Consider the following 12,367-nt stretch of genomic DNA (forward strand, 5'->3'; position numbering starts at 1 on the left):
ATCAAATTCGTACGGATTTATTGGATGAGTTATATGTGCATAATGCAAGATACACTGTAATTTTTAACAAAGAAGGCGTACAATCACTTCAGTACATGTTGAATCACTTTGCTTGAAGGTATAATGTGGTGGTTACTTTTTTGAGCGAAGAAGAAGATACAACGTGCTTACCGCTTTTTACTAGCCCACCAAGTTCACAACCACTTGATTTGTGTAATTGGACGCTTCAATGGTAATCATTTCGTGAGACTGGTGTTACAGGGAGATTTTCCGGTACCTCCTACGCATCCACAATGGTCTAGTCACGCATTTGATCGGCCATGGGAAAATCCTTTTTTACATACACAAAATGTGTACAACCAGATTAAATTTCCTAGACGTAATTTAATAGGTGTAAGAACTTGTATTAATATTGATTAAGAATATGATTAAAATATTTTATTATCTATGAGTATTATTTATATCTTGTACTATTATGTATAATTATATGAGGTGCATGTTAATGATTTTATTATATTTTTAGTCTTTCAATTGCAATAAAAAGTAAAATGTATGATATTGTAAATAATCATATAGAATATATATATATATATATATGTAAAAAAAAAAGTAACAAGACAACATGATTATCATATAAAAAATCAAATGAAAAAGTAAACTAAAAATAGAAAAATAACAAAACATCATGATTAGTATATCATGATTATTACATTTTTTATAGCAAAAGTCAAAAAATAAATAATATAAAAAAGAAAAAAACATCATGATTACCTTATTATTAAGATTTATATTAAAATATTAGTGTATATAGTGAAAAAAATTGGTGTGAATAGTCATTCCTATAATTTTATCCATTCGTCATTTGATGGATAAATAATGAAATTAATCCCGTTATAGGTTGTATAATAAATATAGGTGGAAGGCTAAGTAGGGACTAATGGTCTATCTCTACAACTACAAGCATGGAAAGATGGAAAGGGGTTGAATTTGAGCGCTTTATAGATTCCTTTTTAGCCATGCGACATGGGGACCTTTGCTTTTTCTAATCATGATTTAGTCATTATTATAGTGTCATTAACAACTTCCATATTCATGTGAATATTCATTATATTCGGTATAAACTAGTACATGATATATATGCAGTTACTACATCAAATTAGAAAAAGACCCTGAACTGTCTGATATATATCGATCCGAGTATTAGTAGTATGGTTTCAAAATTCAACAACATTTGATGTCGATTCCGGTTTCATTTTAAATTTGGTAGCATTATTGTAGTTTCAGATCCTGTGAACTAACAAAAGTATATACTGTAATTTTATTTAGCCTTAGTGGAATCGAGACACCACTAAGACTAAATAAAAATATTCTTATCTTTATATCATTTTCTCACGAACTTGTTGTAAAGCAAATCATGTTATGAGTGGATCACAACTCCAAGCTTATATTTGGTGTATTATGATGGTGCTTGTATCGTACTTTCTAATCATTAGATACTTTGTGTTTAACATTTTAATGACCGTCTTAAAAAAGTTGTTAGCATTAAAACCTATTCTGACTAACAAACGAAAATAGCAAATTCAGACAAAACTAGAATATGTGGTATGATACGACATTTTAGAAGCCGGCAAATTAAATATTAGCGTATTAACAACCAGAACCTATGGTATCATTAACTTTCGTTGTTTATTAACCTAAAAGCAAAACATATAAAATTTTCTAAAAGAAGTGAAATATTATATCTATCAAAAACAGAACTATATATGCAAAAAGAAAAAGATAAAATTAAGGTATTTGTTCTTTCTGACAAGTTTCGTAACAAAAGAGCAAAGTGTAGCTATTTAAACATCTTTATCATTATCATTAGGATAAACAAAGCATACATGATGTGAGTGACGACGCTTATTATCTACTCGTAATGTTTTACCTTCTTTAAATCTTTTTCTTTTCTTATACTGATTTTGGAAACACAAATATACACACACACAAAGATACGAGTAGATTTTTTTAATTTTTTTTGAAAGTTAGTTTCGATTCAGACGTGCTAGAGACAATTTAAACCAACAAATCGTTGGATCTCCAACCCCTTTCTCATTGGAAAATACCTTCCGATGAGAAATCCAAGACTCGAACCCGAGACCTTTGGAAAAACCCACCTAAATGATACAAGGGCCAAAAACAATCTAATAATATATACATTATCTTTATATGTCACAAAACACAATTAAAACACATTTTATGATCTCAATATATGATTATAGTAGTATGTTTGATAGTCAAATATTAATAATAATAATAATAAGATTTGTTAAATAAAATCTTATAAATTGTAATTAAGATGCATTAAATAGTCGTACACTTATTATAAAATTTATTATAAAATTTAAGGGGTTAGCTTTTGAGCAATATTTTTTTTTGTTGAATCCGGTAAACATAAATAAAGATGAAAGCGCATAACATAATACAATTATAGAGGAGTTGCAAAAAGGTTACCTAAGTGTTGCGCAAGCTATGATAGGAAGGAGGTGTGGTCGGTCAAGATTTAAAAAGTGAGTGAGTGTGACATAGAACCATACAAAGCTAGAGTTTAATAATAATAACCAATTTATACATGTGAACTTAGACAGGACCATTATTTTCATGGGATGTCCCGTCGTTTTAGTTGGGTCATTTCATCGCCTTGCTTCTAACGTATTCTTTGCTACTTCTACTACTTTGTTGATCCCACAATCTTCTCTTACTTTACTACTAAATCTTTTCAAACACTGACAAATTCGCGTACAAGATTGTCTATCTCGCCTTACGCTTGTACATGCAGGTGATTTCAACGATATCATCACTTATAGTCGGTTTGTAGCATTTGTTATCGTTTTGAGTAGACTCTATAACCATAAACTCAATGTGATTAAATGTAGGGACAATTGCACTTTTGACATTTTCTCAAAAAAGTTACTCCATGAGACTGCCTTAATATATAAACCTTGTAAGCAACAATTCAAAAATACAAAGTTTTTTACCCTGCAAAATCCATAGTTTTGACTTGCAAGTCTTCAACAGAACCGCCAGAAAACGACATTTGAACTATAAGCATGAATGGGCTTGAAGAAACATTAAAAGGTTGACCATGTACCACTTGCAGTATAGATTGTCACATTTGACTCTCCAAATTAAAGTAGCAAGCAATCATCCACATTTTGTGAATTCTTACAGTACTAATAAAACAATTATTACAATCCACAGTTTTCAACAGTTTGGAAAGATAAATGAATCAGGTTAATAGACTTGGTAGTACTGCAAGGATGAGATAAATGAAATAAACTTGGACTAAAAGTTAAAAGGCTTTAAAGAGTGACATACATGGAAGGGCCAGTAAGCTGTATGACAACATGGTTAACGCGAAGACACAAAAATTACACACTGTGACGGTTTTGCAGCTCGTCCACCATAAAATTTGATTCACAGTAACTACTCCAAGCCCCCAAATATGCAACAAAATTATTTTCTGGATGTCTATAAGTGAATCATTTTCTAACCCATTATACAAATTTCCTAACTCACCAATTGAATGTCAACTCATCACCTTTACAGATCAGAGTCTCACAGGTTACAGAGTATCAATGACTGGACGAAACCTGGTAATTACTTCTCACATGCTCCTGCAAAAGTGCAAAATCCACTGGGTCTTTTCACAGTTGGGTTTTTTCCGTGCTATTGGTAATGATTCTATTATGGTGCCACGAATTTGCAGGCCAACACTAAGTGATATATGTTGTTAACTACTTTGCTAAGATAGAGGAATTGTTAAGTCTTGCTATAACTACTGAATACTATAAAGCCTATAAAACAAGGAAGTTACTATGACTAATGCTTTTCTTGGTCATCGTGGTGTCCGACCTTCAGATAACTATATCCACCGACCACCGTGTTCTAGTCACTCTTCATACAAACTTGAACTGGTTAAGCATCTCCTCAAAAAGAAATTCGCATGGCCACACAAGAAATGATTATATTGGTAAAAGTAAGCCATATCGATAACCAAGTTGAATACGGAGTAGACCCTACGGACTGATTAATTTACTAGAAAGCCTGTATGCCAATGCTGAGACCCGATAGTTAGTATTTTAAATCAAAAATAAGATACAAAAAACTCAAATTATACAGATCAATATCATGTAGAAGCAAAATTAGAATAAAATATAATGTTCATTGCTGGTACCTGAGAATTATACTTTTGATCCAATACAAACTCTGATTTGACGCTACAGTAACTTAGCGATAGATAAGAAGAAATTGGAGAATCCTGTACTCTCACTATGTCAGTTGTACCACTTTTTTATAAGATACGGATACTCCAGAAATTAACCCAAAAAAATGTTGAACTATCCTAAGATTGTTTTTATAATTCTAGATGTAACACGCTGAATAATCAGCCTCATTTACAGGGACACTAACGGATATGCCTATGTGACTCGACTACGTGCAAAAAATAAATGTGACGGTGTTGCCATTACTTCTGCAATTGGGAGTCAGTCAACTTCCACCTTGCTACAAGTTTGTAAGATCGCCAGATAAAGTAAAGTCACCAGTTCTTAAAGCATGCAACACCAAAACTAGTGGTTACATTAACTGGTTTCTGCTTTCTCTAAGCTTGCCATGTATGTGATGTAGACAGTCCATATGTATGCAAATGAGTTGCTCACTAAAGGCTGTATCGCCAACACCAAAAAAGAAAATTAATTAAAATTAAAAGTGAGTATTAGATGGTAAGCAAATATCCTTTTCATTCCCACAAAAATAAAATGATTGATATGCATAATTTAGCACCTATCTATTTTTTAAACTATGAAATAATTAAAAACTAAACCATTTGTGTTACCTGCAAATGAACAGGGATGAATCTGAAGGTGATAAAATCACAGATGGGCCAGAACATAACACCACTGAGCAATGTAGGGACCAAGTCTCGCTTCAATCTAGCAACTATTTCTGAACTATTTTCGCCTGAAATATACAATAATTTTATTGATCATCTTCATTAACATCACTCCATTTGCAAAGACTAATCAGTAAAATAAATTAAAAATGTAAAAAGCATTATAAAAATAGGCAACAAAGTAGTACCTTGTAGACCTGCATTCACTGAGAAAAATACAACAGTCATAATAGGCCCAAATATTGACTGCCCCATGAACATCTTTGAGAAAGTTGCAATAAGGTCTCTTTTTGGAAAAATTCTGGACACAAAGTTGAACCAGAAATGCATTGCTGGACCTAATATAATCATTCCATAACCAGCCATACGTAAAGTACGTACTAGATCATAAGAGTCTGAAGATGACCGCGTGATTGTCTGGATTTGGGGTGATTCAAAAAGATAAACCCAAATATTAGAAGGATTGGAATCAAATAACGCATAAATACCGTCTTTTTTGGCAAAACAAGTAATCAGAGGTTTGAGACCATGATGACATTAAATTCATGGGATTCATTACAAAAACGACTATGAAATCACAAACGCTATTAAATCACAAACAATTTGCCACATCAATATTTGGAGCACATGGCATGCCATGTTGGAGTCCAATCATTATTTCAAGAAATCAGAAGTATAACTACTAGCACCTAGTAGTTAAGAATCATAAAACTGATAAGACCACAGTATAACAGAACAAGGATTCAGAATTGATCTTAGATGTTGGCCAGCATAGGATAAGACATGATCATAACTTCATAAGCAAATTTTCTGAAGAAAATTACATGAAGGGTGGCGTTGTTAGTACTAAAAACCATAGTGGATAACGGGTGAAAAGCTTATAAAACCCATTTTGCCTGATTGGGATAAATAGTCAAAACTCCAGGCACGAATTTATATGATATTTGTTGAGTAAAATACAGTGATGAACATATATTGCTTATTTTAGAAATGAAAATCCAACACATATTCTATAAAACAAGTCGAACAAAAAAAACAGAAGTATGGATGAGTTGTTTTTATAATGTAGCATACAAATAAAAAAACCTTCATCCAATTACACCCCAACTAGATTAACACAAACAACTAGATTAATAACAACTAAACAAATTGGCACCAAGTCATATATTAAAAGTGGGGCTCAACAGATATACTTTAGGCATTTTGTCAAGGCGTGATGATCACCCATGAAGATTAGCTCCACTTAATACAATTGCCGATACTTCAAGTATTCAAACAATATCCCAACACCCTCAAGATGAAATATGATTCCTCCCATTGTCAAACAAAAAACCTTTCATAATTCTCCAACATTCTCTAATTAATATCCTTAAGGAATGTCTTTTCATGCTAATCATCATCTAAAATGATAACTTCATAAGATGCATATAACTTTTTCGGATAGTCTGCTTTGGTAATTATAACTATTTTTTAAGTCCATTTAAGTAACCATTAACTCTATTTAACCAGCTTAAGCATACTTTTTACCATTGTAGTCCATAATATGTGTCATATGGCCAAACAGCAAAAGGAACACTTTGACACATAGTCCATTATGACCAATTAAAATGATAAAAATTAGGCTTTAGCTGTCAAATTAAGTTATAATTACCGGCCACTAATAGTTAATAACCAAAATGAGCATTCTTACTCCAGGGCATAGTGGTATGAGTCCCCCTAAGTAAAGGTCTTGTGGGGCCGCTATAGATAACTTTGCTAGAAAATGGTAACGCTATAAAAAGTGTATTCCTGTTTGGCTGTTTTTGCTATCTTAACATAAACATAGATTTGCTGTTCTAAAAAAAAAAACATAGATTTTATTTATTTTTTAGAACGGAAGTGTTAAATGTTAATGATTCGAACCCCTTAACATAAATATATATTACCCAAAAAAAACCTATACTCAACCTAGCACAATAATCACAATACCAAATTCTAAAAAAATAAACTTAAAAATTACAATAACTAAATCATAAAGTTAAAAACTTTATATCATACCTGAGAAGATAAATCAGCAGCAATATAAATAAGGGAACAAGTAACACTTTTAGTCAAAACGGGTCGGGTTTTAAGCATACCCAAATACCAACCAACAAACCCATTATTTGATACCCAAGAAAACCTTGTTACAACACCTTTTGCAGCAAATGGTATAGAAAAGTCAACACCTTTGACCTTTTTTTCAGGAAATTTTGAATACCAATATTTGGGTTGGTTTTGGAAAACTGGTCGGGTTATTGGAGCTCCGAATGAGTTAGATATAGTGGGTCTTTTCAATATAGTTGTTATATAATGATGGGCGTTATTGCCATTTCTCAGAAAGCGTGATGAACTCATTTTTTTTTGAAAAAAAAAAAAGAAAAAGATAGTTGAAATTTTGTGGTGATTTTTATTTTATAATTTTAGGGTTTATATAGGTGAAAGAGAGGTTTAAAGAATGTGGAAGAAGGCAGAGCTGGCTTGTTTATGTGGGGTTTGGGCTAACAATATTAGAAAAACGTGTCGAACTGTCGTGAGCCTACAAAATTACTCATTTTCTTTTTTTGAATTATTATTGTTCCAACAAAAAGGGAACGTATCGACATGAGAAAGAAATATCTTATTTTACTCCTAATAAACGACGTCTCCATCATTTAAAAGTAAGGGCGTAGCAACTAACGAGTACAGCCAAAGTTCGGCTCGTTTCGAATCATACGCGTATGAGCTCGACATGTAAATAATTTTAAAGTTGGAGATCGACTTGAGATCGGTTATTAATTTATAAACAATTTGTTGTACAACACTCAACGCAATTACCATAAAATATACATATTTCGAAATCAATACTGTAATTAAGCAATTGTTTTTTTTCTAAAATCAGTTCCAACTACCAATCAATAACAGGTACATTTTATAGGACATACGTGATAACGTGAACACATACTTCACAACCAATGCATTTATCAAATTCAAAGTAAACTGATATTAGATTATTTTATATATATATAACCTAAATAATTTTTCTTAAACTTTATTTTAAGATTGTATCAATGAATAAATATAACTGAATTGGACATAATAAAAATATTCTTATGAGTTGATTAATTTAAAGAAGAAGAATTCTAGATATACCTTAGGATTTATTAATGATACAAGAGGGCTTAAAACGCGTACATTGCACGCCGGAGAGAAATTATAAAATGGATTGCCCATAGTAGGCGCATATAAGAAAGATTATGTTGGTTACCTGGATATGATAGGTATTATGAATTTTCCCACACTTTGATATATAAACCCATGTGGATGCGCTATAACCTTGAATAATTTCTTTAACACCAATTCAAGCATGCATGTAGCGAAGTAAATGTACTCCTATTACAACTAATGACCATTTAAAAAAAAATTAATGACTTATAATGCATAGAAAAGTCTTATTTAGCACTAAAATAAACCAAATATACTTCATAATTTTCATCACAAATTTGATAGGCTGTTCTTTGTATAAGATTTAAAATTTGTTGATCATTCATTCTAACTCCAATAGCACTAGTGGCATCTACAATCCTAACTTGCACGTTAAACCTACAAAAAAAAAAAAAAAACAGAGATACAATTTTACCACACATTAAATAAATATATACCTAGGATTGATGAGAACTCCTTCCTTGTTACATGAACAACAAATCCACATTTTGTTGTCCCTTAAAGCATCAATAATGTCGACTGCATCCATGTAGAGATCGGTCAACTTAACTTCTTGAGAACAGTTCACACATTCCATTGAATACCATAACTGGTCGGGTGGAATAAAACCGATTGTTGCAACAACAACCACTTTATTAAACTGTCAAAATGAAAATGTTTATACATTAGAATGTTAAAAAGCTAGTTATAAATTCGAAAGAAAGTTATGTTAAATAGTAATCTAATCAAAAAAGAAAATTCACAAACAATGAATACTTACATGTTCGTCCATCAGGATCATCTCAATACTATCTATGTTATTAACATCTCCATATAGAGGTTGCTTCCATAGCCGCAAATTCTAACCGTTATCGTACATGGCTTATTATTTGGACGCAAATTTCTAATTGAAACATGGTTTAGTGAAGCCATGATATTGATCTGTTATGTGTTTATGTTTTGAAATGTCTTAAAACTGAATGGAAGTGGTCTTATATAGACATAGACATGCAAGGAAGTAACCGCCACAAGCAATACACAAACGGTTACATATTCAAATTTTTGAAAATTTGAACTTCTTGAAAGCATAACTAATCCGTTTTCGAAAATTTGAACTTCTTTTAAAAGTAACTAATCCGTAGACCTTCCAATGAGCAATATTGTAATGATTTTTGGGCTTTCTTGCATTTTTAAGCATGTCACATAGGCAATAACTAACAAATTTTGAAGTGAGATTTATATAATGTAGGGATATATATATATATATATATAGGGGAAAGATAATTTGAGACCAACTATAAAAAATCCAAAAAAGGACCATTGATTTTCATAATTTACACACCACCATCATCATCTACTACGATATACAAGACTTTTTTGTAAAAACACTAAGACTTTCCAGCGACGGACCCATAGAAAAATCATGTGTAAGTTAACTTACACATGTGTAAGTTACACATGTACACATGTGTAATTTAACTTACATATGATTTTCTGGTGGGCCCGTCGCCGGAAAGTCTTAGTATTTTTACAAAAAAATCTTGTATATCGTAGTAGATGATGATGGTGTACAAAAATCAATTGTCCTAGCTGGTCCTAAAATAAGAGGTGGTCTCAAAAGATCTCACCCATATATATATATATATATATATGGTGATTTTCTGGTAAGAACAATAGTAAGAAAATTAATGGTGAAGAAGTCTTTTTACATAAAATTTTAAGGATATAATAGTAAATTAAAAAGGGAAAAAAAATTAAAGAAAAAGTGTATGCGACGTTCCATGGCAGTTTTTAAAACAAAAGAAGTTACAAACTTAAGTTTGTAACTTAAGTTCCATGCTTACTCATGTATGCATTCACGTCCCATTTTTTTTTTTTAGAACAACAATTTGCGTTCCATTTTTTTAATATAATAATTTGTGCATCCAATTCAGAGTTATGCACATTTAGGATTTATCTATTTTTTTTTCATCCATATTTAAGATTTATCCCTTCTTTTTGTGCATCCATATATAAGAGTGATGCACGCTTAAAAAAAATAAAGAATACCACTGCTTAAAAGTTAAAATGGATGCATTTTTTTATAAAAACCAAGTAGATGCACTTATTATTTTATGCATCTATAAATCTAAAGAGTGTATCTTTTCACTTGTTCAGAAAAAGAAAAAAAAAGCCTATTACATTATCATTCATCAATATAAATAATCCAACAGAAAAAATAATCATTAGATAAACTTCAGATAGAAGGTGCATCCAATAAGAAAATTAATTAATCAATTAAAGAATATGTTTAAAACTATAAAATAATCCAAGTTTCTATCTTTTATTTTACTTCGTATACTTGACTTTAATCCTAAAATAAAGATAATCATTCAAAAGCAATTTAAATAAGTAAGAGTTTATATAACAATCGAATAACAGTTTGTAAAGTTTGATGTAACGTGAATTAAAAAGTTAAAAATTAAATCAACTATAACTGTTTAATTTAGAGAAAAAGAAAAAGAAAATTTACCAATTGTCTATTATATCCTTTTTTATGAGTGATGATGTGGATGTTTACAATGATGTGTATTTTTATTATATTCTTATTAGATGGCTACCCTCTATATATATATATATATATATATATATATATATATATATATATATATATATATATATATATATATTAAATTAGATGTTTATTTAAGTTCGTTTAGAACCGCAAGCTTAATCGAGTCCCCTGTTCAAAGCTAGAGCTCAAATATTAAATGATCTTTGAGTTATGCTCCAACTCGGTTCAAACTCGTTTAGGCACGGATGGATTGGAGTTTTTTTAATGAGTTAAACTCGGATAATTCATGTTTAAGCTTAACACATTTACACGGTATCTAAAAGTAAGGGTATATCTAACAAAAGATATGAGTTGTCTTAATCAGGCTCTGTTTTCTTCAACTTTCAACTTGAGATTAATAAATATGAATGTACACTGGCAAGATTTAAACTTTCGCCTTGTAAGTAAATCTCAAGTGAGTCAACTAGGTGAGCTGATATCAATGTTTATTATAAAAAATATCTCATTTAATTCAATAGTGTTATATATAGGCCAGTACCGTAAAAAAGTTTTAAACGTTAAAATCATTTAAAGTCGGAGTTGTCGTCTTCAAGTTGTGACAATAAGCTGAGAGTTAGTAAATGACTCTGATGATCAAAGGCGATACCATAAAAAATCTAAGAAGCAAAGTTAAAAATACCATAAAAGATAATATCCAAAATGAGACAATTAAAAAAAAAAAACCTTGAAAATTTAAATTATATGACAATATAAATTGAGGGACATTGGCCCTTATTGCCCTTTTGGTACTACTCCTGTTTATGGAATACCTCAACAATTTTAAACATAACTTTTTTCTCGGTATTTGAGGATGTGAATTAGATTTATAAAAGAAAATTGATTAGTGGACCTAAAATATAAGCCTTAATTATCAGCTATTACGAGTAGATGATTGACTCATGGATTATGAATTTTTTCATTCATTATTGTCATTGATCATGACATATGTTTTCAATTTTATCATAGATTGATAATTTGGCTTCATTGTAAATTTATTCGAGCCAATGCTTATGGCAAGTACATCGACGGATATGAGGGTTGGAACCCGAATATTTGAAGAATTCCCAGGCGATTAGAAGTTTGGTTTCTCGTATCTTGGATATGTTTTGGAAGCTTTGATTATATCTTTTTTTTCTATATAAGACATAGGAAAGTTAGAAAGAGATTGGATCATATTTCTCTTATTTGAACATTTGGCACATACACTCGTCATTCTCCATGGAAAGTTTGAATGAGACTTGTGAAAGTTTGAATGAGATCGAGTCCTAATCTTGAGTCGTCAAACGTTTCAACACCAACTCGACCTGCGCAACATTTACTTGGTGAGTTTTTGCTAGTTTCTGCTTTCTTTATCTTAAAATTGGTTTTATTTTGATCATTGCAATCCTATATGTTTAAGCATTTGATTTGATTGATAGAATTTGGACAACTTCTTCCATCAAAACAATGTCTAACTTCATACACTACTAAAATATGAGTACATAAATTTAACACTATGAACATACAACAATGAAACTGCTTAAATCAACATTTGAAAACCAAAAAAGAGATTCTCATTGCATAGTCTGTGGAAACATACAACTAACATTACAATTGTCTTCTAATTTGGTCATGTCAAAAGCATCTACATACAGCCACAA

The 12,367-nt window shown here is 30.9% G+C and overlaps 1 protein-coding gene across 1 annotated transcript; it reads right to left on the minus strand.

Annotated features, from left to right (window-relative positions):
• Positions 1–3,305: 3,305 nt before the first annotated feature.
• Positions 3,306–7,435, minus strand: LOC122593295 (PXMP2/4 family protein 4-like). The gene is made up of 4 exons (XM_043765687.1): positions 6,971–7,435; positions 5,122–5,350; positions 4,877–5,001; positions 3,306–4,706 (listed from the first exon to the last, which is right to left on the minus strand). The coding sequence occupies exons 1-4, from the start codon at positions 7,307–7,309 to the stop codon at positions 4,623–4,625; spliced, it is 777 nt and encodes a 258-aa protein (XP_043621622.1). The 5' UTR covers positions 7,310–7,435; the 3' UTR covers positions 3,306–4,622.
• Positions 7,436–12,367: the final 4,932 nt, after the last annotated feature.

Source organism: Erigeron canadensis, chromosome 3, assembly GCF_010389155.1.
Source record: "Erigeron canadensis isolate Cc75 chromosome 3, C_canadensis_v1, whole genome shotgun sequence".
Classification (NCBI taxonomy): domain Eukaryota; kingdom Viridiplantae; phylum Streptophyta; class Magnoliopsida; order Asterales; family Asteraceae; genus Erigeron; species Erigeron canadensis.